The sequence below is a fragment of the Perognathus longimembris genome, chromosome 2 (assembly GCF_023159225.1).
Source record: "Perognathus longimembris pacificus isolate PPM17 chromosome 2, ASM2315922v1, whole genome shotgun sequence".
In the NCBI taxonomy this organism is placed as follows: Eukaryota; Metazoa; Chordata; class Mammalia; order Rodentia; family Heteromyidae; genus Perognathus; species Perognathus longimembris.
This window is the reverse complement of record NC_063162.1, coordinates 113,961,836-113,988,525: the sequence shown is the minus strand read 5'-3', so window position 1 is coordinate 113,988,525 and position 26,690 is coordinate 113,961,836. Positions and strand designations below refer to the sequence as shown.

The following is a 26,690-nucleotide window of genomic DNA, read 5'->3' as shown; positions in this document are numbered from 1 at the left end:
GATTTAGAATTTAAAAGAGATCTGAATCCAGTGTCTTCTAGAAGACTTGTAGGCTTATACATGTTTGCTGAACAAATGAAAGGATAATGAGTTAAGTAGGATACAACCATAGAACTACTTAGAGTTTACTGTTGTTTTTAACAATATAGTTCCCGTGTCACATAAAATACAAATGATATGATTGTTCAGAATTTGATTGATACTTTTTTTTTTTAGTTTAAGCACATTTCTTTGTTGTGAGCTGCAAAGTTAGATTGGAAGTGTGTTTCTAGAAAAAAAGAATTTTTTGTAAACCCATTAGTAGCCAACCAACCTGAGGCTGGATTGGAGGTGAAGAGCCTGGGAGCAAGGAGAAGAGTAGGGAAGGTTTTCTGTTTTTCCAAGGTAGAGGGAAACAGTGAGGAATTGAACCTGGGATCCAGAAGACGAATGGAAAGAAAAGGATTCTTTGTGAAAGACATGGAGACTTCAACCAGTTTTGTAAAAAATGAAGTCAGGAGGAAAGGAAGGTGAAGAGTCTGTGAAGCAGCCATGGATTGTCTCCTGAGGGGTGTGTGGGAAATCAAACTATTAATATGAATCCCTGGTAGGACAGCCAAACACGGTGTTTGATACACAGAACTTAGGAGGCTGAGGCCAGACTGCAAGTTTGAAGCTAACCTGGATTACCTAGCAAACCTGTATCTCAAAAACAATAAGATGGTCTGGGAATGTGGTAGAGGTAGAGTGCTTGCCTAGCATGCATGAAGCCCTGGGTTCGATTCCTCAGCACCACATTAAAAAATATATAAAGGTCAGAAGTGGCACTGTGGCTCAAGACGTAGAGTGCTAGTCTTGAGCAAAAAGAAACCAGGGACAGTGCTCATTCCCTGAGTCCAAGCCCCAGGACTGGCAAAACAAACAACAAAACCAAACAATAAGATATAATAACAATATATAGATTCTATGGATTTCTGCATTTTCTGCACAATTTTAAAAAGCATGATTGATACTTTCAAAAGAAATACTTTTGACTTTCTAACTTCTAATTAAAATGCTCATTGCATATTAGGGATGAAATATTTAGTTGACATTCTAGAATACAAGTTATCTTTGCCAACTATTCAGAATATAGTTAGTACACTAGCTGTAATTAAACATAAAACCTGCATATATTGCTTCTCTGCCTAAAACCATTTAGTGATTTTAAAATGGACCTCCAATAAGCATTATAATATTCTTGTAACTGATTTTTGAATAGCTCTGGCACCATGACTGCAACTCAAGCACCTATGTTATATCCTGAAAAATAAGTAAGAGATATAATTTCTCTATTTCACTATTTCACATACAATGTTTTATGTCAACGTTGTATAGGTTACTAATTTCAGGGCAGGGACATTACTAAGACTCTTTGTAACATCTTTCCATTAATTGAAAAGGTGATCAAATTATCTTCCTAGCAAAAAAATGCAGATTAGTTTAATGTTCTTCACTTTATATTATTTTACTTTTTGCTTTTTATTTTTCTTGCCAGTGCTGAAGCTTGAACTTTTAAGCAAAATACCATGCATTAAAATTGTGAACTTATTACTCCTGTCAAAATCATTTTGTACATTTCAAACAACTTTAATGTCACTCAAATATTTTTCTTATCTCATTTTTAAGTAATTATAAAAAGAAGTTCATTCAACAAGATATTATGTGAATACACTGCATCATGATCAGTGTCAACCCTTTAATCATCCTCCCATCCTTATCCCTTCCCTCAATAGTCTGAATTTTTTTAAATGTGCATTGAATTTTATAAATGAAGATATGTTTACATCACCTGTTTCAACATTTATGGAAGTGTTAGTAAGTCATGTCTTTAGAGTTCTTGCATCTGTTATGGAAACAGAAAACACTAGTGAAGAAAGTAATAATTGACATAATCCAGACTTTCATGTTATTTGCAGTCTCTGAAATCTCTGAATTGAAGCTATTATTTTAAATTCTTTTACAAGTGTTTTTGTACATTATTTCATTTTCAGACTTTACCTTCATAGATAGATATAAAAACAATTCAGGAAAAAATACATCATGTTATCTTTTAATGGAGGAAAACCTAGGATCATGTAGCATATGTGTCCTGTAATCTTTCTTCTCTACAATTCACTGTCAGAATACTTTCCTCCCTCTTATTGCTCCATGTTGTGCAGAAGTAACTACTTCTCAACTACTTGCTCGGCATTGATTTATTTAACTATTGTAATAAAGCATCCCCTCAATCATTTTTTAATCCATAAAGTATTTTAGGAAACTTGAAATTACCAATATTAAAAGACAATTTCATTCCTTTAGCTTTCTGACCTGTTTCTGTAGAATTTTATGGTAATTACCCATTTGAAACCTTTCTTCCACATCAAACTTCATGATCCATCATTTCTTCAACTCTCTCATCAACTATAGCCTCTTTTGCTGCCTCTTATTTGCCCAGTTTCTAAAATTATTATTCCATATGCTACCCTTTCTGACTTTCTATCCTTCAGTGATCTCATGACCATACAGATTCCTATGTTTCCAGTCCTTCCATCAGTGTAGATGACTATCAAATTTGCATCCCAGGTACAGAATTCTCAAGGTCATTAACTTTCAGTTTTCCATTAATACCTCGATATTTCTGGGGGAATTCCAATGTAATTTATATAAAAATGTTCCCTCCTCTCAAATCAGGTTGTTCTCCTCTATTCTCCATCTGTATTTAAAAAGAAACTCTTAGTTCTCCTAGTGATGGATGTGTAAACCCGCAGTCATCTCTAAATCCTGGCATACCTCATCACACACATATGGTTGATCAAATTCATCTGCTTCTCTCAGTCTTGACCATTGCCTTAGTTCAGAGCAACTCTGGGCTAAATCCTTTACAGACATTCATTGCTCTCCAAAGTATGTGCAATATTATAGACTGATATTTCTGGATTGTGTAATTATAACTGTTTTATCTTCCATGTCTTTGTCTACCTACATTTGTTTTTAGTCAAGAGTTCTGAGATGATCCTAATTAAAATTCCTCCTACTTCAGCCTTAACTATAGTTCATCATTTTCCTATTTCTACCCATTAGGAGTCTTGAATGAAGTAACACCATGCGACCTTTCACCAAACCAGTGAAATGGCACTGTTCATCTTAACACTAATATAATATATTAACAGAAAATTTTCTTAGAAATCACTTAGAAAAAAATATAAAATATGAGACAAAGATTACTTCTAAACTTCACCAATGTTGACATCTGGCTCGATAATAAGGTCATAGTAGAAAATTCAAATAATTAAATGTATCTGCCAATCAATCAAAAATTGTCCAAACTTCATATTCTTTCTCTTCCTACATGGACAGAGCATTACTGTTGATACTTTATAATGTGATTAATAAAAGGGGCAAAAAGAGAAATCCATAAATCTTTCTCTTTCATCTATGGCATTAAAACTAAAATTAAATGAAGCAATTCAAAAAACTGCATGTAAGAAATGGAAAAATATTTTGTAGAACCCAAGAGGCAATAGAATCAATATTTTTTCATACATGCTTGAATAGTGTATCTTTCCTCCTAGATCCATAAAATCTTGAGTTATTTCAAGTGAGATGTTTATGAAAGTACTTTGTGTACTACCAGTACACAAAGACCTTTCCCTGATACTGTTTTCAAACAGAAATGAAACTTCATTGTTATTCAAAAGCAACCATGACCTTTAATAAAAAAGCTTATAATAACATATATTGCTCATGCCAAGAATTGGGTTTGGGCATATGGCATAGATTAGCAAGAAATTCATTATCAAAAATAAAATTGTTTTAAAATATAACAAAGTTTTAAAATATAACAGTTGTTGATACATGTGGAGGAGCAGTGAAAATTAATATTGTGATCCCTACTAAAATGAGCTGTTATAACTGCCTTTTTTCTAAGAATATATTAGTTAACTCAGACTCACAAATTAGTTTGTACTGAAGTTGTTAACAGAAGTATGGTATTTCAGGTAGATTCAAATTCAGCAATGTAAAAAGCTCCAGAGAAATCCATGGTACATTCTCAAAGGTACTCCCTAGCCATGGTTCTCAGAAGTCCATTCTCAAATGTAGGCTTCCCAGGAAAATCCAGTTGACCTTTCTACCTAATATTCCTGAAGTATTAGATACCATTTCATGGTATTTGCTGTTTTTCCCTACCTCATTCCAAAAAAATTTCTTAGGCTCATGTACATTTTATCCCCCTACTGGACTCTAAGCTCCTGAAATTAGGGACCAGTGTTTTCCTTTCACATGTGCTGTTTTGGTGCCTGTTATATTACCTAACACTCCAGTAATGTGAATCTGAGATAAATGTGTAGGCAATAGCCTACATATGGATTTTGTTGTATCACAAGAATGATGTGTTAGTTTCCTTTTAAATTTCCTTTATCCAAGCCATACAATATCCTCCTTTTCCAGAGACGTGATCATGCCGTAGATGAGAGGTGAACAGTCAGGTAAAGGGCAAGGAATAATTTACCTCCCTTTTTCTCGGAGTGAAATGGTGATAGTAAGTTAAAGTTGTGTGCAAATGACTTGACTACTTCATTAATTAGTGTAATTCTTTATAAATTATGATCAAATATCTGTGGACAATATAAAATTGATGGAGGCTTAATTAGTGCATATAAAAGTATCTAGCGTGTGCCATTAAATAGTATTTTATCATTTTAATCCTTCCTATCTGTGCTGTCTTACAAAGACAAAAGCACATTGAATTCATATTCAGAAACATTTAGTTCTGGAGAACAAAGCCACTGTATAAAGTCTTCAGGCAAGAGTTATATATCCTGGGTGACATGGGTTACAAGTGCATGCTGTGGAGTAATATGAAGGAAGTTGCTGTGAAATAATAAGGTGCAAAAGCAGGATGATTGAAAAGTATTAGAATCGTTAAGTTCCTATTCACTAACAAGTAGTTTGAACTTGAACTTGAATAGCTTCTCTGAAAAGATCACTCTGTGTAGAATAATATGAATGCCTCTTTATCCAGATCAATAGATAGAAGAGTTCCATTTGAGCCATGATATAAGGATAAGAAACTGACCTTTAACATATGAAACACATGACTGTGACACTCAAAGATGTGTAATTGTAATTACATCTGTCTGTCCATCAATCAGAAACTGTACAAACTTAATGCTGTTTCTATTCCTACCGTGTCACACTATTAGTCATGACACTTCATATTATGACTTATGAAAGGTGAGAAAGCAAGTTAAGTACCCTTTAAACCTTTCTGATAGTTATTAGTAATAAAACCACAATTAAAGGAATCAAGTCAATTAAATATGTTTTTACAGCACAGAAAAATATCTTATGGCACATATGGCATATTTTCTAGGGTCGTAAAATCTACTTTTTATGAATATATTAAGTCAAACCACAAAAATGGTCACTTTCAGGCATTTTTAAAAAAAGGTAAAAGATTAATATCTGGAATATGTAAAGTTCACATTCAAATATATTTATACACACATACATATAAATTGCACTTAAATAACTTGACTTTTTTGCCTCTCCTGGAGCTTGAACTCTGGGCACTGTCTCTGAGCTTCTTTTGCTCAAGGCTATAGTGCTCTACCACTTGATCCACAGTGTCACTGCTGGCTTTTTCTGAGTAATTTCTTAGAAATAAGAGTCTCATGGAATTTCTTGCCTGGGCTCAGTGCAAGGATAAAAATTTGATTTTACTCTCTTTCTCTCTCTCTCTCTCTTTCTCTTTCTTTCTTTCTCTCTCTCTCTCTTTCTTTCTTTCTTTCTTTCTTTCTTTCTTTCTTTCTTTCTTTCTTTCTTTCTTTCTTTCTTTCTTTCTTTCTGTCTTTCTGTCTTTCCCTCTGTCTCTCTCTCCGTCTCTCTCTCTCTCCCTCCCTCCCTCTTTCCCTTCCTTTCTCCCTCTTTTGCTCTTTCCCTCCCTTTGTTCCTTTCTTTTCTCAGTCCTGGTGGGGATTGAATGTAGAGCCTGGGCACTGTCTCTGAACTTCTTTTGCTGAAGGCTAGCCACTACCAGTTTTCTGGTGGTTAATTGGAAATAAGAGTGTCATGTCCTTTCCTGCCCAGGGTGACATTGAATCACGATCTTTAGATATGACTCCTGGGTAACTAGGATTACAGGCTAATCATTTGATTTTGTAAGTGGGTAAAATATTGCAGACATTTCACCCACAAACACAAAAGAATGACACTAAGCCCCATAACAAATACATTCAACCTCATCCTTCAAAGATGCAACTCTGTGTTCTATTGTATAAACGTACAAATTTAAAAAATGTATAAATAGGTTTTATTATATTTTCATGTATGCTTATAATGTAGTTTGATATATAATGTACATCCTTACAATGTACTACACTATAATTCACTACATTATATAATGTAGTTTGATTTATAATGTATATCACACCATCCCTTATCCCCATGTTTTCAACTCTGCCTCCCTTTATAGTCTTATATTTGAGTTCACTTTTATCTGTCTGTCTATGCTATTTTCTGTTTATGAATTAACCTATGAGAGAAAGCATGCAGCATTTTTCTGTTTCAATCTGGCTTCTTTCACTTAACATGACCATCTCCAGGTGCACCCATTTACTGTAAATAACATAATTCCATTATTTCTAGCTGAACAATACCCCATTGTATGCATACAGCACACTTGATCATGTGGTTACCTCTGTTGCACACTGACTTACATTCCTTTGGAATATTCCCAAGTATGGTATGTCAGGGTCCTATGTTGGTTCAAGTTGTACACTTTTACGTAAACTTTTATATCAATTCCCATATTTATTCTATTAATTTACATTCCCACCAACAATATATTTAGGTTGCTTTCCCACAATCAATATCTGTGTTAACATTTCCTTTTTAAATTGTTATTAGCTTCTTTGTTTCTTCTTTTTTGGGGGGGCAGAACAGGGGTTTAAACTCCCTGTGTTTGCATGCTCACTCACCTGGCATTCTACAACATGAGCCATGCCTCCAGTCCCATTGTTTTCTTTCTTGATGATAGTTGTTCTGAGAGGAAATATAATTTGAGTCAGGGATTTTTTTTTAAATTTTTTTTTGCCAGTCCTGGAGCTTGGACTCAGGGCCTGAGCACTCTCCTTGGCTTCCTTTTGCTCAAGGCTAGCACTCTGCCACTTGAGCCACAGCGCCACTTCTGGACGTTTTCTAGATACGTGTTGCTGGAGAATCGAACCCAGGGCTTCATGCATACGAGGCAAGCTCTCTTGCCACTAGGCCATATTCCCAGCCCGACTCAGGGAATTTTTAACTCAAAGTTTTTCAAACTAAAGCCAATACAGCTTTCTTTAGAGATTCTTACTTTTTGAAAAATGTTGCTATTTTATGTTGTTCATATATAGTGATGAAGTACCATTCTCTGATTAAGTTTATATTAGAAGAAAAAGATATGATATGAAAAAAGATATGAAAGCAAAGAGAAACCAGAAACACAACACACTTGGGGAAAAGACCATTACTGCACTTTTTCTTGTAAAAGGAAAAAAAATATTAGAAAAGCACACGTGATGACCAGCGAGATGCTGCATGAAAGCTTGGATCGAAGAGTGAAACAATGATTTAGAGAAGGGGAAAGGCATCAGGTTGCAATGCCAACAGAAGCAAAAATTTTAAAAGCAATTTAGAAGCAGAAGTTATCCAGAACATTTGAAGTGAAAACCAAGAGAAAAGAGGAGAAGACAGCCCTTGTGACACATCATTTTTTATTATCCCAAGAGGTAGAGAACCCAGGAAGATAGTGTTAACTGATAACTGAGTTTAAATTTTATTCAGGACACAACTGTACCTTATCTGCTCTCTTAGTTATAATCAGAAAAGAATATTTAAGAAGTTAACATAAATTTGAGGCAGGGCAGTACAGTCTTTAGTTAATCATAACTTGAAGGATAATTCTTGGTTAAATTTCAAAGAAAATAGTGTTAAAGATGAAGAATGGTTTCATAAAATCTATAAATTTCGTATACATATAATAAATATCTATATATGGATGTATGTACATCTGCATAAACAAATGGCACTTATGTAGTTTTACTTAATGCATTAAAAATGACTCCTGGTATCAATGCTCTCTATGTGCTCCTAGTGACTTGGATCATGTCAGTGTTAGGAAATTAAAGCTTTGTTACCTGGTTCCATATTCTCTTGTCAGCATTGCACAAATTGGATATGGAAGGAAACTGAGCTAAGCTACAAATACAGATTTGGAAAGATCAGGGAATCCATTATCACCAGAAATTGGGGAAGGAGACAAGAGACCATTGTGAAGACTGTGGGTACCATCAGTATGCCCTGCAAAGCTATGACAAGATTGAGGCTGAGATCTCTCTCAAGATTAGACATTAACAAGGTGAATACCTGAAGACAGATGGTGTAGTTTTAAAGAGAGATCACATGAGTCTTGGTATGAAGGTATGGTCAGATATTATGTATCACACAATTAAATAATTATTAGATCACCTTTCAGTCTTTATTTTCTGAGCTAATTTGCCAGTGCACATTTTGAAAAACAGATCATTAGTTTGATGAATGCAAATATCCATAGAAAACACTGCTATAAAGCTTACTTTTTAAATTAAATGCTTTCTAACTTTGCTTTAAAATTATAGTTGAGTTCACGTGAATGTAAATTAAAAGTTGAAAATATTACTTCTATTCTAACATTAACTTAAATTCATATCATTTTGGCCCTACTGGAGTTTTAAGTCAGTGTTTTGTGCTACCTATGCAGGTGTTGTACTGCTTAAACTACACTTCCAGCCCTTGTTGCTTTATTTATTTTTCAGAATCTTTTGCCTAATTCTGCCCTCAGACTACAGTCCTCCAACATAAAAAGGCCTCCATTTTTAGCTGGGTTTCTACCAATATGAGCCATCATGCCTATAATAAATGAATCTAACTACTATTGTAGAAGTTTCTTTTAATTGTTCACCATTAAACCAATTCAAATGTGTTCTAGTAGTCTTTGATTAGTATATTATTATAACTAAGAAGGTGTTTCTGCTGTCATAATTTTCTCTTTTCTAATTGAGAAAGGAGATGAAGATGCTCAGTTCAACCATTCAGGTGATCAATAAATATACTTGGTTAACAAAGTGCCACTAAGAAAAGAAACAGTCATTCCACAGTGGTGTTGAGGTGTTTCTTGGGCTGCTCATTAAAGTAAAAAATGTGAGTTGCTACTGTACTCTGGCCCTTTAATGCTACTGACATTCTGGCCCTTTAAGGAACTTTGGAGTGGAGGACTTGTAAGGGAACCTCCATAGTGACTGAGAGATGACAGTTGGAAGCAAGATGGAGGACAAGCATTGGATTTTAAGGACAGGTAAACCACAGTGCCCTTGAAGAAATGGCAAATTATTAGGTTAGCTGGGGTGGAAGAGGGAGAAGGAGTTGGGTGGGATATATGAAAGATGAAGTCAAATTAGAATAATGCTTTTACTTAAACCTTAATCAAATTCTAAAAAGAGGAGGTTCATATATAGGGGGAAAAAACACAACATGTTTTCTATCTAAACAGTGCAGTGCCCTGATATTATTCAAGTAACACTACTTAATTCTTGTGTCCCAAGTATAAGCTGAATCAGCTAATCAAGACTTAGAATACCTCAGATTTATTTTATATTATGTTGGGAAGTTTATTTTCATTTGCTAGCATATAAAAGTTAATTGAAAATAGAAAAATGATATAACTTGAGTTTTCTTTTTAACATTTATTTGTCCATTTTTTATGGACAGACACTGTGAAGGAAGTTTGCTATTCAGTAAGATTTGATAAAGCAATACTTGCTCTCTTTTGGGGGAAGAACAGAAGAAATCATTAGAAAAATGTCAGCACCTACAAGATGTCCTGATAATGTAAATATAGTGATGCTCTAATAATTGAAGTCATCTGGATGAATAAGTACACCTCATCACATCTTCCATGGCCCACACGCGGAAGGGCAGCAAAAAGGGTCATCCTGTGGACCATCTATCACCACAAGTTCCCCGAAACAATTATTTGAACCTTCAGGAAGAGAAACAAAGACTACAGCTGAAGAAATTCCTCCTTGATAGGATGTTTCTAGTCGCCAGCATACAAGAAAACGTGGAGAAAAAAGCAATTGGTGAATATTACGAACAACTATTCCAGACAATTTTAAAAAACCACTTAGGAGAAGGAGTAACAGGATTGTTGCTCATTTACCCGACTTCCATTCTGCATATCCTGGAGAGCTCTAATGGTACACTTTTACAGATTCTCTCAGATTATGTAACCCATGAGAAGGATGATGAAGAGTTCCTGTTCCAAAATGTAAAAATTGTTACGGTGTCTCATGATGTCCCAACAAGGATTTTCCTGCACTGGCATGTTTCCATCATAAAAGTGCCGGTGATCTATCTCGATGACGTGACTCAGTCACTGTCCCTAAATGAGGTTCTTACTGACTATCTCACGCTGACTCATAAACTTGGGGTCTTCCTCTTCAAGACGGTTAAAGTGGGTTCCAAAGGACCAGGTGATACCTTACACATAGTTGCTCCTGACCTACTTCCCCCAGAACAAATCGTAAAGTATTTGTGCCGAGCAGAAGAACTAATGGATCCAGCAACATTCCTGAACATGTATAGTAAACCCATCCATATCACATTTGATTCTGAGGTGGTATGGCCTGCTCCTTCTCGTTTCTAAGATTGATGGAGATGATGGCATCAGATCTCTTGCAAAATGTGTGCTACTTAAATGAAAGGAAAAGGTTACTCTTTTCTATGTTTTTTTTTTCTTTTTGGTAAAAAACACTGCAATATACACAGGTAATATGTCAATTTACACCATGTATGACACATAAAAATGTGTTTATCTGATATTAATTTCAACATGTTAAGATGAATGAGTTTAATAAATTTCCAGTAACTTCCATCATTTTTTTTTCCGGAATGATTTAAATTTTAAAGAAAAGGGACCAACACAATTCTAATTCTTTTTTTTTTTTTTTTTGGCCAGTCCTGGGCCTTGGACTCAGGGCCTGAGCACTGTACCTGGCTTCTTCCCGCTCAAGGCTAGCACTCTGCCACTTGAGCCACAGCGCCGCTTCTGGCCGTTTTCTGTATATGTGGCGCTGGGGAATCGAACCTAGGGCCTCGTGTATCCGAGGCAGGCACTCTTGCCACTAGGCTATATCCCCAGCCCACAATTCTAATCCTTGATCATTTTCTCAGCATTTGATGAGCGTATTGTATTACACAGCAGAAGTACAATGTTGTGGGGTACAACTCTTAAGAGAATGTTCTAATCCTTGAGTTGCTTGCAACCTACGTTTAGAAGCTAGCATATGTCAAAGCAATAATGACTTTATGTAATATGATTGCTACAGTAGATGTAAGTAGAAAGAGCTTGAATTACATACTCGAGGAAGTAATTAGTGTACAATTCTTGCAGTCAGAAAACTAAAACTGGCTCTAGAGATTACATATTGTGGCCCATATAATCAATAATATTGAAACCATTACAAAGCTAAATAAGAAAATAGCTTTTGAAACAAAAGATCCACAATCAGATGGTCATTGTATTCCTTTATGTATGTAAGATTATTTACTGATTACTTACGTATGAACATTTTCCTGGCTCTAGTGTATGGCAGGATGCACAGAAGACATATTCCTTGCCATATTAAAAAAATCTCGTTTCTAATGATTCTATGTAAGGTAAATTAGGTTATTTTTGCCCCCCAGAAAGAAATTGTATAGGAAATGAAAAATGTTTATTTGTATTAGACAGAATATCTCTATAACAGGGTGGCTTCTGTTTGTAAATAGTCTTTTCAAAATTACTTAGGAAATAGGAGTATAGTATAATGGATAAAATTTATATTACTATATAAGAAATAATGATATATTTTCCAAAGCAGTCATGCAAAAAATACTTAGTCGTACATGTTGAAGTATCACCTTCACATTCCTCTTAAATCTTGTATGCTTCTTAAATCCCTCCTCTTAAAATCACACAGAATTCAGTGACTGCCTTAACCAATCAAGTACCACAGGGGTTATGGCATGTGATCTCTGAGGTTGAGTTCACTTGAATAATAGCTCTCAAAACCCAAGTGCCAGGTGGTCTACACAGTTTCTAAGCAACAAGATCATAGCCATCCACCAACATCATCCACTAAACACATGAGTATAATTTTAAATGAATTTAGACTTTGGACTTACAGTCAGTCTTAGATTTCAAGCCATCCCAGTTAACATTATCTTGAGTAAAAATGAGCTATTCTCACTGATTCCTGCTCAAAAGATGGGTTTATGGTTATTATTGATATAAGCCACTATTCGGGGTAGATGATTATACATTTTTCTGGAACAATAATATGTATGCAAACTACTTTCATCATTTCTGTTCATTAAGTACGAGTGTTGGATTGCACATCTACAAGAATTTACTAGTGGGCCAATCACTGCATTTGTCACTGGATACACAAGCAACAGTAAGATGGGAATCTATCCCACATTGCCTAACACAGAACTTTCATTAATCCATTATGCTTTCTTGATGAAGATATTGGCAGGAAATCATAAATAATCCTTTTTGGAAGAAGATCTAAATGATAACTTTACCAGTTTAATTAGCATACTATCATTTGGGTCTACACAATTCTTGAAGTATCTACCATGAAAATGACTTCAAAATTAATATAAAGGACTATAAATGTATTTTACTTGTCATTATATTGTGTACATTATTCAAACAAAATCTATCTTTTGCAGTAATCACTTTATGGAGCTTTATATTTGTCCTAAAGATAATACTATTGATAACAAAATTTAATGATTCTTATGGCAGCTAAAGTTACTGATATAAACACTTTTATTTACTCAGTAGGGGGAATTGAACTCAGGTCCTCATGCTTAATAGGCAAACTTTCTTTTGCTTGACAAATGACCCAGACCTTCTGCTTTTCCTTTTTTTTGTTTACATCCTAACTCTGCTTCTTTATGACTAGGATTACAGACATATGCCTCTAATCCTGTCCTCTACTTTCATCTAAAATTTATCATAAGACAATGTAATATATATGCTAAGTTAGTAATTTTTCCATTTAATCTTCACTTGTAGCAATATCTGTTTTGAAATATCACCTTCACCCTAAGAAGATTTATTGTCACTGAACATATTTTAAAAAAACTAACAAATGGTCTGGGAATGTGAATGTAGCTTAGTGGTAGAGTGCATGCATAGCATACATGAAGCCCTGGATTCAAATCCTCAGTACTGCATAAATTAAAAAAGCTGGAAATTACACTGTGACTCAAGTGCTAGAGTGCTAACCTTGAGCAAAAGAAGCTCAGGCACAGTGCCCAGGCCCTGAGTTCAAGTTACAGAACTGGCAAAACAGACAAACATGACCCTGTCTCTATGGCAAAGCACACATTGCATTCAAGAGCAAATGCTTTATTTAGATGTTTCTACAGCTTACTTATATAACCTTTAATGAAGATTTGCTTAGCTGTGTGTTCTAGATACACAGAACATTTGATAAAATGCAGAATCACATATTACATATATTGTACATATAATTCAGCTGGATGAAGTCCAGGCATATCATTATCAAATCATAGAATTCATATGGCAACTTTCAACTCAATGAAAGATGGAATTTCCTTTGAATAAAATCATAGTTCAGAACTTAATACAAATAGGAAAAAATGTTTAACATGGTATGCCCGCATTCTTCAATTTTTACATTATAATGGGTATATAACATGCTTATAAAACATTCATGAACACTGAACATACAATTTGTCTATTGCTATGGTAGTCATTTTGGTTTTATGTGGCTACTTTTCAGTAGACTTCCCTGTTGATTATCTATGGTAATTTCAGTTATTGATGTGTTTCAGGAAGGTGATAGATTCTACGAAGAATAACATCTAGTATTTAAAAGGAAAATCTCCAAGATGACATTTAAAATTCTTTCTTAGTTCTAATAGTAGAAACACTGGACATTTTCATGGAGTATTATCATTTATTCCTAATAGAATTTGGTGCTCAATACTTTATTAGGACATTAGTAACAAAAAACACATTTCAATTAGGTAGAAACTTCCAGCTTGCCCATGAAAGTGGAAATGAGACAGCCTGTTATCAACATTAAATCACAAAATGCTTGCACATCATTTCATATTCTATGATTTAATGTAGGATTAGAGTTCTCCCCCTTGTGGTCAGTTATTTAAATTTCCACAATATTTGCAATAGGATTTATATAATTAATGTATTATATATATGCATATATTTTAAGGTAATACAGAGAGAAACCACAAAATACCTTCCAGTCATCTATTTTACTCTTCTTCTTTTCCAAAGTTAAATAAAACTGAGGGACATCAAGCTGTTCAGCAGAAAAATAAAAGTATTTATAGCAATATAGTCCCTCTCACATCACCATATTAACTATACAAATCTGGAATAGCCTACAATCTCTTTCAGCCAACTATTCCAGTAAGTATGAGTATACTCCTATATGGCCATACACTTTTGAAAAAGTTTGCATAATGTGAACAACACATATTTTATTTAATCATAACTAACTAGAAAATTTGAACAAATAAAGAATTCAATTTAAGTGAATGTGAGTATGCACAGAATTATTTAATCTGTAATTTTCAGTCAGAAGGAAGACCTTCTAATTCCATGGAAGATAGTGCAGAAAAATTAATAATACATAAAGATGTTTTCCTTGAACACTGTTAATATCATTTTATACTTTTCTAATTCAATTCACTTTGTACCATGCCTTCAAATCCTATCTAAGAGCTTATGAGCTAAATGCATGCATCTCCCTTCACTTGCTCATTTACAAAATATTTATTTTATTTTATTATTTTGATGGTCCTGGAGCTTGAACCCTGTGTCCGAGCACTGTCTCTAAGCTCTTCAGCTCAAGACTAACACTCTACCACTTGAGCCACAGTTCCACTTCTGGCTTTCTGGTGGTTAATTGGAGTTAAGAGTCTCACAGACTTTCCTGCCTGGGCTGACTTTGAACCATGATCCTCAGATCTGAGCCTCCTGAGTAGCTTCGACTACAGACATGAGCCACTGGCACCAGCAGTAAATATTTATTGCACATCTATTTTATTTTCATTGCTATGAAGACCTTGAACACAGTGGCTTCTAAAAGCTAAGACACATACCTCATTAAATAAACAAAGATTACCTCAGATAGTTTTATGTGCTTATACGAACAAAAATCATGTTAAGATTAGATTACTAGGTAATTTTCATTTACTAGGCCAGGAAGTCTTCCCAAAGGAGGTAAGTAGTAGTAAACTGACACCTCAGAAGAGGCATTATTTATGCTAAGATGATATATAAAGATCAGAATATTCTTGAAGAAAATGCAAAGCAAATGCAAGGATACAAGAGTAGTAGCAACCTTAGTCTGCTTGAAGGACAGAAAGAACAGAAGAGAAGCTGAATAAAATTAGGAGAAAAATGTGGTTGTAAAAAGCAGCCTAGATGTATCCAATGCCTAACGTATGAAACTGTAACCTCTCTGTACATCAGTTTTTTAATAAAAATTTGAAAAAAAAAGCAGCCTAGGATAGAGGACCTTAGGGTCAGGATTAGGAGGTTTTGCTTTAATTCTAAGTGTTTCTCTTAATACTATACCAGACTCCTCTTCTTCTTCAGTATTTGTGTTGTACCTCAACACTTCCATTAGAAGCCCAGGAACAGCTCCATCAGCACAAGGTAGAAATAGAATGCATCTTTCCTTACCTGTTAAATTCCACTCTACCTCTGCCAGTCACTTGCAGAATAACTTGATGTAAAGTAGACACTCTTTAAACAATTGCTGATCCAAAATCTGAAAATCATAGGTTCCTGCATTTCTTATTGTCACTGGCAGCCAATCAATCTACCCCCACTTCTTTGTCAGACTACTTTTTTTCCTGCCTAGGACTCTCTCTCTCACTCCATTCTCCTCTTTCTTCTCTTCTTCACTAGTCTATTTCATAAGCGATCAAAATAAGACAGCTGAGGGCTGGGAATATGGCCTAGTGATAAAGTGCTCACCTTGTATACATGAAGTCCTAGGTTCTATTACTCAGCACCACATATATAGAAAAAGCTGAAATAAGAGCTGTGTGGCTCAAGTGGTAGAGTGCTAGCCTTAAGCAAAAAGAAGCCAGGGACTCTGCTCAGGCCCTGAGTTCAAGCCCCAGGACTGGCAAAAAAAAAAAAAAGACAGCTGATGACTGTTCATTCATGCCTTCTAATCCTACCTATTCAGGAGGCTGAGATCTGAGGTTCATGGTTCAAAGTCAGCCCAAGCAGGAAAATCTGTGAGACCCTTATCTCCTGTCAACCACCAGAAAAACAAAAATATGAAGACAGTATAAAGACAGGTATACAGAAAACAACCACTACTGTCAAGTTGCTTAAAGATAAAGTTGGTATATTGTAGAACTCAAACTTGTTTTTTATCCTTCTGCACCTGTCTTATATACAAAATGAGTGTGATAACAGTGTGTTTAAGAGTGTTTATTACAGTTAAGTGAAATAATGTTACAAAGATTCAGTCATACAGAAAATTCACAACCACATTATCATCTGAACAAAATTATTCAATGGATTCCATTTCACTCAAAAGTAACAGCAACAATTGATTCGAATCTACAAAGCTCTGAATCTGTGATTCCTGATCATCATTACTCAGCCTAATCTGTGATTTTTCCTTCTCTTTTCTTACTCTTTGTTCTGCAATGGTACTCATCTAGCACTTTGCCTTTAACAAGCTTTCCTCCCTTATCAAAATCTGTGATCAATCAAAAGTTCAATCTTCTATAAAGACCAGCAAACTCTAGAAATACTTTTCTGTACTCATTATACATGGTCTCCAATAACATTCTACAGTTGTCATATTGCTGCTGCTCATTTACACATTCATCTTCCTCATCATCATCTGTAAGCAGTTACCATGTGTTTATGTGAGTGTGTTTACATAATATAGAGTAAATTATATATATACATATATATATTCCTACATACACTTTATAAATATATATATATAAAATATTTCTAAACTGGAGACAAAGGTGGTTGAATTGAAGCTAAATGTCTAAAATAATTACTGACCCACCTTCTGGCAGTAAAAATGTTTTGCAAAAACATTCATCAAATCCAAATTGAATGGCTTTCATTTTAATGCAAAAATGGATAGGAAACGTTAATGACATATATTTGCATATTAAGATATTTACATATAGAGTACCATTACATGTTCAATAAATTAATTTTCAATGTTTCACAAAATGGAACCATTCTTGAGGCAGAGAATATATTTATATCTTTGATATTTTTATTGTTATTGCCTCTATAAGTGCCCACTGATGTGTGTAATATGCATTAATTGAAAGTATAATATTTTCATTATTAATAGCTTTGGATGAAATACTAATTCTTTTAAATTAAACATAGATCATGTGTTGTTTATATGTAAATAAATGTTTTCAGATACAACTAAGTAACTTCTGGGAAAGACAAGTGAATTAAAGCAGTCTGTTAGGTTCAAATAAATTAAAATAAGGAAAATTTGTCTCAAAAACTAATCAGTGTTCAATGTATCTACTACTACAAGCTTCCATAATTTTGTATCTTCATTCAGTGGTGTCACAAGTAAAATACATAGTACTTTTTGAGCCTAATTCTTTCCCTTAGTCAAATAACAGTCCTTCAAAATATTAATTCACATATACTTATTAACAACCCAGTATGTATTTATAGCCATAAATGAGAGACCATGGACTTAACTGATCAAAGGCTCGAGCTGGTACTCTCCAATATCATTGATATATCATTTATTCAATTTGTGGTGAAATTGTAGGCTTTGTTGTTATATTGCAATTGGTTCTGTAGCTTATTATTAGGACAACCTAACATATTAAGTTTTATTCTTTATCTGCATTTATTTACCCAGCAAATATGGACCCAAAAATGTGGCAGGCTTATAATAAAGCCTAGTATGTACAGTTACAAACAAAGCAAATATAATTTCTGACTCCGAAAGCAGTTCCTTTTCCTTCCATCCCAGAAACACTAAAGAAAACAAAACAAACATCATAATTTATTATTATAATTATTACAGTGGATATACAAGTTTCAGTGTGTTTTCCAAACCTTGCTAAGTTCAAGGAAATGCCTCTGTAAAAAAAAAAAAAAGCTGTATGTCTATGTATGTGTATGTAGTGTTTACTACATAATATTATATACACTCTAATGTATATAATATTATGAAAGAGGGATTGAAAGAATATCACTAAGACAAGACTTGAATTAGAAGGGGGATGATGAGAGCTATGTAAATAATATGACTTTATCTCAAGAGGAGTACAAGAAGAAAATGCCATGATCTATTGTGTATACAAAAGGCCCGATTTGAGTGGACAAGAATAGACAGGAACTAGGTAATTACACTGGGATATACCAATTAAGAGATCCTATTTTCAATAAAATTGCAAGATATTGACACAACTCTTGATTCGCTCCACTTTTATACACCCATGCTGTCTTTATAAGACATTAGAGGATACTTCAACTTCATAGACTTCTATTATCTCCTTCCCTGACTATTGTTAGGATCTCTTAATTGTGTGAAGAAGTCAGTGAGGAAACACCTATCTGGTGGAGGTGCATTCCCTAAGGTAGAGGATACTAGGGAAGCAACAGTTTAAGTTGTATAAGGAACAAAATGACAGTTTCTACTTTGAACCTGCTGAATTTCAGATGTCTCGGGACTTCAGTACAAAACTAAATAAAAATGCTCAATGTATACCCCAATCTCAGAGGATGTTTGTGACAAAGAGGTGAAAGCTTGAAGAATCAGCTCATAGGTTGAATGGAGACTCAAGAGTGTTGATATCACCAGTTCAAATAAACTGAGGAGCAGACAACAAAGTGTAGTTGAAACAGATGAGAAACAAGTCCTGCAGTAAAATCCAGTAGTACAGTGCTTACCTACCCTGCATGAGGCTCTAGATTCCATACTCTACACTAAAATAACATAAATGAATAGATAAATGATAGAGATAGATAGCTGGATTATAGATAGATAGATAGATAGATAGATAGATAGATAGATAGATAACATGAGTTAGGCTAACATGAAGAACAGGCATCTATAAAGGAGTCTAAGACACTATTCATCGTAAATTGCTCAGAAGCTGAGAAGGAAAATAGATAAGGTGATCTAGACAAGTCAAAAAAGAGTCATTGAAAGAGTACTCCATGATATATACTGCTGCTTCAAAGTAATGCTAAAAAGAGCCATTTTTTAAAAGTAGGCATTAATGAAAAGAAGGTTATCGGTAACTTGGAAAGAGTTGACATGTGCAAAATGGTAGAGGAAGAAGCAATATCCATCAAGTTGAGTAGTGCAGTTGGAGTGAGGAAACAGCATCTGTACAGTATATTTAAGAAAGCTGTGAGCAATAAATATGCAGAGGAGATTAGGGCACATGTCTCTCAGTATTTTAAAATCCTTACTGAAAAGAATACCTAAAACCCAACGTTTCCAATAAAAATGTGCAATCTCTAAAATTGAATGATTGAACAACAGGTAAAAAAAACTGCTCTAATTTCTGTTCTGCAGGAAACAAGTCGAGGAATGTCTTGAATTAATTTGTTGGTATTTCTATCGTCAAACAACTATGCCATAGTAGCTTGATTATAATATAGATTATGTTGTGTGCTGTATTTACTTCCTGGATTAACATATTTAAACTTTTCTCTAAAATCTGATCCTTATCTAGGTCACTTCCTTTGCCCAGTGAGGATAAACTAGCAAATTTCAAATTAGAATCAAATCTCAAAGTTCTAAAAGAATAAATATATAAGAGATTAGTATACAATCTAAAATAATTATAAATTCATAAAACATTAATTTATGTAAAAAATAATTAAATTTGTCTATAAATACATCTAATATGTCATGTATTACAAAATAAATATCTGGACAATTCACAAAATAGCAGGGCAGGTCAACTAAAATTACTCAAGAGCACTTGGAAAGTTTTATAATGACCGTATTTTTGTTTCCCATTACACTTAATGTTTCTATCATCTTTTATGGTGAGGTAACCTTCAAAAACAAATGAATAAGCCTTGAGTTTGGGGGAATAAAGGAGGTAATCAAATCTCAACTACTTCTAGAAGCACTTGCTTATTGTTAACATTCACAACATCTGTTTCTCTCGTTTGTTCTCTCTGTCTCTCTCTTTTTCTGAAAATGTATACTAAAAAAAAGAGTAGCATAAGAAAGCCATTATCCATTACCCTTTTTCAACAATGAGTTATATCTCTTTTTAGAAGTTGCTCCTAAGGAACACAACTATTTTCTCTCTCCTCTCTTTCTAACAACAGAGCTAGGGAAGCTTTACATGTCTGCATACCTAATATCTCTGTGAGGAAAGTGAATCAAGCAGAGACATTCCCCAAATCATAGTGCTAATAGGAGGCACTTGCTAGGTGGAAAACAAAATTTTCTTTCTCTTCTTGGTGAAACCAGACTAGACTGCATTGTTCTTGGTACCATTTTCCTCCAAATTCTACTTGTTGATTGTTACTTCCTGAAGTCTCCTAGAACACAAGCAACATGAGAGCACTTGATATTTCTGTGGTTGACACATGAGACATGTTGGCATTAGATTGAACTTTTAAGCATGGGGTCACAGAGTGATGGACAAGAAGAAGTGAAAATTAAGTACTTACTTTAAATACTTCTTTCAAAACCAGGACATAAGTATAATCCAGTGTACTCAACATTACCTTTATATGGGATGATTTCTGCAGTGCCTGTCTTTCTTTTAATATATAAAGAGAAGGTAATTATCATTTTGATTTTTGTATTTTGAGCCCTTTGCTGAGAGTGACAATACTTCTGGAACTTAAAACTGTTTAGAGCTTCGATTTACTATGACTTTGAAATGAATAACAGTAACTGAGTGAAAGTTCTCTTGTTCCTAACCCTTGCTTTGTGGGATGGTTTTCTGGAAGGACATTCTCTCACCCTTTTGGCTGAAGAGTAAGTTTACTTAGGGCACTGTGCAATGTCAGAGTACTTAGCCACCATAGTTTGCAGTTAGGCATGATCTCCTGCCAGAAGACTCAAATGATACATATATGCACAAATAAGAATGAGAAAGATTTCCCCCTTTGTATTGTAAACAGTACCAAATTATCTTTGGTGAAGATAACTTATAGTTGACTAACAGGAAGAAAATGCTTATATGCATAGAAATATATGTGCATATTTAAAATAAAATGGTTGGCAGAGGTAGATATTCATATATGTTTGTATATCATATACCTATTTATATATATATATATGTAATGATGTAAGTTCAATAAATAAGATTCATAAAATGGGAAAACTAGAGATTTAATCATCAGATTTTCACCATGAAGAACAAGCAAGATTTTGCAGAAATAATGCTGACCATAACTCTACCTCCCCTTCTCCATTCTTCCCCCCTTCTCTCAGAAGGTTCAATGAACCTGTCTTAGAGTATGTCTTTCTAAAGCTCTCTCTGTGGGCCACAGTGGGCCTTCTGTGACACTGTAACGTCATTCTTTCTGTCTCCTAACCTTTCTTTCCCATCCTGCTCTACTAAGCACCACACTCACATACATATGCACACACACACACACACACACACACTCGCTAAAATAGTCATATTTATGAGGAGCAGAGAAATCTAAGACAGCAAGTTATGAAGCTACAGTTAGAAGCAGAGAAAAGACATCTTGAAACAAAAGAGAAACAATCACTTGAGCTCCTGATTCTATTTCTCAACCCTAGTTAAGTCCCAGTAACATTTTGTACTCTTGAATTCTTCTGGTTAATTCTTCAGTATCATTGAAGTTAAACATTGTGTTTCCACCACACATTAGAGCAATTGATTTCTACACAGAATGACATTCTTCAAACCAAAATAGAAAGAATCCTAAGTTTCACAGTAGAAAAAAACGGTATTCATAGATCAGATTTTCTGCTGGCAAGTTGTGATCTTGAGAAAGTTGCTCAACGCCTGAAATTAATTTCTGTCACCTGGAAAAAAAGGGTTGAGCACTCAAATATTAAATGAGTTAAACCACAAATGAAAATAACCAGTAACTCCGCAAACATTTTTAATTAAACCAGGTTTGGAATATGGCCTGCAAGTTTGTGCTTTCCATAATTCAGTTATGAAATGAGTGCTGTGACAAGGACATAAGACAGTTTGAATTCTGACCAGCAGCCCAGGAAGACTTCAGGAATTCCAGGCCAATTAGTCAAGCTACTGATACATAATACTTTTGAAGCAGCAAGGAGGAATACGAAGATATTCCGGAGCATCTTCTTGTAAAATAAAGTACATGCTAAGTTTGTACTTAGAAGCAGGCTTTTGTTACTGCTTTTAATATCTTCTAGAGAAATCTGAGTTACTGTTTGATAAATGCTAAATCCCAATTCAAATAGCTAGGTGCTGATCATGTAATTTACTTTCATTAATTTGCATGATACACATCCTACTTATAGCCTTCAGAAACAATGTAAATATTAGAAAGTAACCATAACATTGCAATTAAATGGATTAAAGTATGAAGGAGTTATTATTTCAAAGACTTCAAATTCTAAGAAAATGAAAATGGATTCTTGCCACTTTTATGAATATTGTTTCTATCATGTTTCTAATGTTTTAATTACATTTGCTTAGAGTATGACACAGGAATACCTTTGTCCCTTGTCACTTAAGCTATATGAATATATTTTTAATATTGTTTCCTATAGCTACATGAAAACATTAGAATAAAGAACATAATGAGAAGGAAACAATATTAATTTTTATACTTTCTTATAGAGAGATCTTCTGGGATTCTTAAGTCACAATATTATTTGTGCTTTAATAAGAGATAAATCATTGATAAGTGTTTTCTTCATTTTTGAGTTGTGTGTGTTTTTAGAGCCATGGAGTTCTTAGAACATATCTCTTCAGTTGCTAATTACCTGTTTTTTTAACTAAAGGAAACATCAGAATATTAGTTACTTATACCATGGGCTGGACATAGGATACATGATCAGAAAGATAAGAAATGGTTATTTATCTAACATAGGTTATCTGGTTAGTGTGCATTTTCCATACTAGACTGCACATTGAATTGGAGCAGACAACAAGGGGAATGTTTATTTTCATTAGTAGCTCTATCATTTCTCACAATGCTAACTGCCATTAACCAAAAAGTTCTTTCACTAGAAGATATTTGCATTCGTTGGCAGAAAACTGGAATGAGAGGAATGAAAATTAACCAATTTATCCTTTGAGGGGTTGCAGAATGTTCCTAACATCAATCATAGGTTATTGGATTAGTGTAATGGAAGAAAGAAGAGCAAGGAAGAAGTGAATTTATTCAAGGTTATTTTCATTTTGGAATTTGTACTTTGGGAGGCAAAATCAGTGAAGAACTCCTCATGGATATGATTTTAAATGCTGGGAATAAGGTAAGAAGAATAATGGTCTCCATATATGTCTAAGATCTAATCTTCAAAGTTTATAAATGCAATTCTGTATTAAAGGGAACTTTATACACTTAAATAAAATAAAATGCTAAATGTTAACTTCTGTGGATATAAAGTTTTAATTGTATTGTGACATACTTAAATTTGACTTCAACCTAGCATCTACATTTTGTCAACTCTAATTAACGAAGGTAGAATGAATGACCAAATTGACAGAGTTTTATGAGTTACAGGCAAAAGGCTCATTTCACCAACCACAATAGGTCTGGGTGAAAATGAGTATTTTCTCCCTGTCAGTATGGTTGTGATCTATGCAATGGGGAGCAAGTTAGTCACCACACTTCACAAGTAATATCCCCAGGAGCAATAATGGACAAAGGAGATGACAGAGGGAGTGAACACAGAATGAAACCATCATCTGCTTCTGGCCTCATGCAATGCTATAGGTAGAGAATATTAACAGATGGCCATAAGCTCAGTAATTCCATAATGTTAATAGGTACAATAAATGTATAGGTTGCTTGTTGAAAGTAAGCCCTATTTCAGGCATTGAAATTCATTAAATCTCCTACAAGAACCAAAAATCAACACTATAACATTTAGACAGTAAGGGAGGAAAAAAAGCTCTAATGGCTAATCTAGTTTGACTTTATGGTAAGTAAATAAGGTACTATATTCTTCTTGTAATTCAGCAATCTTATTTCATGTGTTTATTTCAGATTCACGACAAAGGGTCACTCCCTTTTCCTTGCACATAAATCAGCCAACTTCTCCCCAATCTAGAATATTTACCCATTTTCCAATCCAGTTTTTGAAAACTGGACATAGAATACATGATCAGAAAGATAAGAAATGGTTATTTATCTAACATAGGTTATCTGGTTAGTGTGCATTTTCCATACTAGACTGCTCATTGCATTGGAGCAGACAACAAGGGGAATGTTTATTTTCATTAGTAGCTCTACCATTTCTCACAAAACTAACTGCTATTAACCAAAAAGTTCTTTCACTAGAAGATATTTGCATTCGTTGGCAGAAAACTGGAATGAGAGGAATGAAAATTAACCAATTTATCCTTTGAGGGGTTGCAGAATGTTCTTAACATCAATCATAGGTTACTGGATTAGTGTAATGGAAGGAAGAAGAGCAAGGAAGAAGTGAATTTATTCAAGGTTATTTTCATTTTGGAATTTGTACTATGGGAGGCAAAATCAGTGAAGAACTCCTCATGGATATGATTTTAAATGCTGAGAATAGAGTAAGAAGAATAATGGTCTCCATAGTTGTCTAAGATCTAATCTTCAAAGTTTATAAATGCAATTCTGTATTAAAGGGGACTTTATACACATAAGTAAAATAAAATAATTTGAAATAGAGAACCTAGAGCCCATTCTAATCACATGGATACTTGAAAACAAAGAGATTCTTTTTGCTTTTTTTTTGCCTGCAAAGAATTAGAGAAATCGCACCATGCAAAGAACTTACAAAAGACTTTCAAGGTAGTTTTGAATCAAGGAGTGCTGATGATTTCTGTAAGCTAGAAAAAGTAAGAGAAGCCTCCAGAAAGAAAAGCATCTTTACCATAATAAACATGTCTTGTTTTAAATCACTATGTCTGTGGCCATATTTGTCACTTTTAGGTCACTTGTTTAGGTCACTATGTTTGTGGTAATGTGTTGCAATAGCAAGAGAAACTAATACATGATGTCTGAGTTGAACGTGACATTTCTGTTAATCTACCAAAAGTTTATGGATTCAGATACTGATAAATATGCACTAGATAATAGATGATAGATAGATGTAGTGTCGTATGTACAATATAAAAGAACTTCATTTGTTAATAGCCCTCTATCATAGTTCCGCATTGTTATGCTAAATGATAGACAAGAGAACTGGGCTGGTAATCAGCTCTCTTCTCTTCCTATTCTCTATTGCAGCCAGAAGCTTATAAACTACTGACTAGGAGCTTATGAATATATACACCCTGGAGTCCCTTACCAGTTGGTGTCTGGTTGGATCTGCCAATGGAAATTGCTGGGGGATAATGGACATTGGGAGAAGGGGAAGGGAAGCCATGATTTTCTTGCTCCTGCTTCTGGCATGAGTGGCCATATCATCTTAGTTCTCATGGGTTTTGTTAAGGGCAGTAGCATCACTCACAAAAGCAGCACAGTGGTGGCTGTAACCAGAAGCTCAGTGCCTATGTAGTGAATCCAGTAGCACCAACTAGACGGATAGGGCTTACAGGACAGCACAGCAACAGACAACTGGTTTCAGAAGCTCCCACATCAACACTCCCACCATCACAAGAGAGCATGCTTGAATGTTCCAGGTAATGTATCACATTTTTCCCTCTTCCACTCCTGGAGAAATTAATTCCTAGCAACTCATAATCTCTGGATTAGTAACTACCTCCCTAGAAAATTCCTAGCAATTACTAACTTCTGCATAACAGCAACTTTCCTCTCTTTCTTGCCCCTAATTGCTACAATACACCTCTAATCCACTCCGTTTGAAAGAGTAAGAATATATTTGTTGCCCTCAGTAGACATGGTATCTATTGATTAAATACTTCTTATGTGACAATACATATGTATAACAGCTTATATTCACAGATCAGTTTGAATGTTCACCTCTAGAATGAATCCATGCACAACACCTGCATAGCACTTACTCATATAATAGTTCCTCATTTCAAATAACTTCTTGTTAAAAATAGGTTGTCATTATGGGAAGAAAATAAAAAGGAGGCTAATTTTTTATTAGGACTTCCAAAGACAACTTGAAGATATTTAGTCACAGAAATGAGATCTGATGGACGCATACCAGCACAGAGAGTAGTTTTAGATTAAATATCTGTCCCTGTTTTTTTTAAGAAAAATTCTTTCAACATTGGAAAAAAAATATATATATATATACCACTCATCTACTTCTTTCAATTCGCTGTAGTGAAAACACCGAGAAAAATAGAAAAGTTACTCTTAATGTTTCATTGCATTGAATTAAAGCCGTGGGAAAGCAGGGCTCACCAAGTATTTATTTTCATTATGGAAGTTGTGAAAACACTGGGCTGCCACTTATAACAGTTGTATTAAACAC

General features: G+C 34.4%; 2 protein-coding genes across 2 annotated transcripts in view; one reads left to right on the top strand and one right to left on the bottom strand.

Annotated features, from left to right (window-relative positions):
• The window catches only part of Znf804b (zinc finger protein 804B), a 444,903-nt gene that overhangs the window by 406,469 nt on the left and 11,744 nt on the right, over positions 1–26,690 (bottom strand). The gene's annotated exons all lie outside the window — the stretch shown is intronic.
• Tex47 (testis expressed 47) lies at positions 9,977–10,726 on the top strand. Its single transcript, XM_048334476.1, has one exon. The coding sequence runs from the start codon at positions 9,977–9,979 to the stop codon at positions 10,724–10,726; it is 750 nt and encodes a 249-aa protein (XP_048190433.1).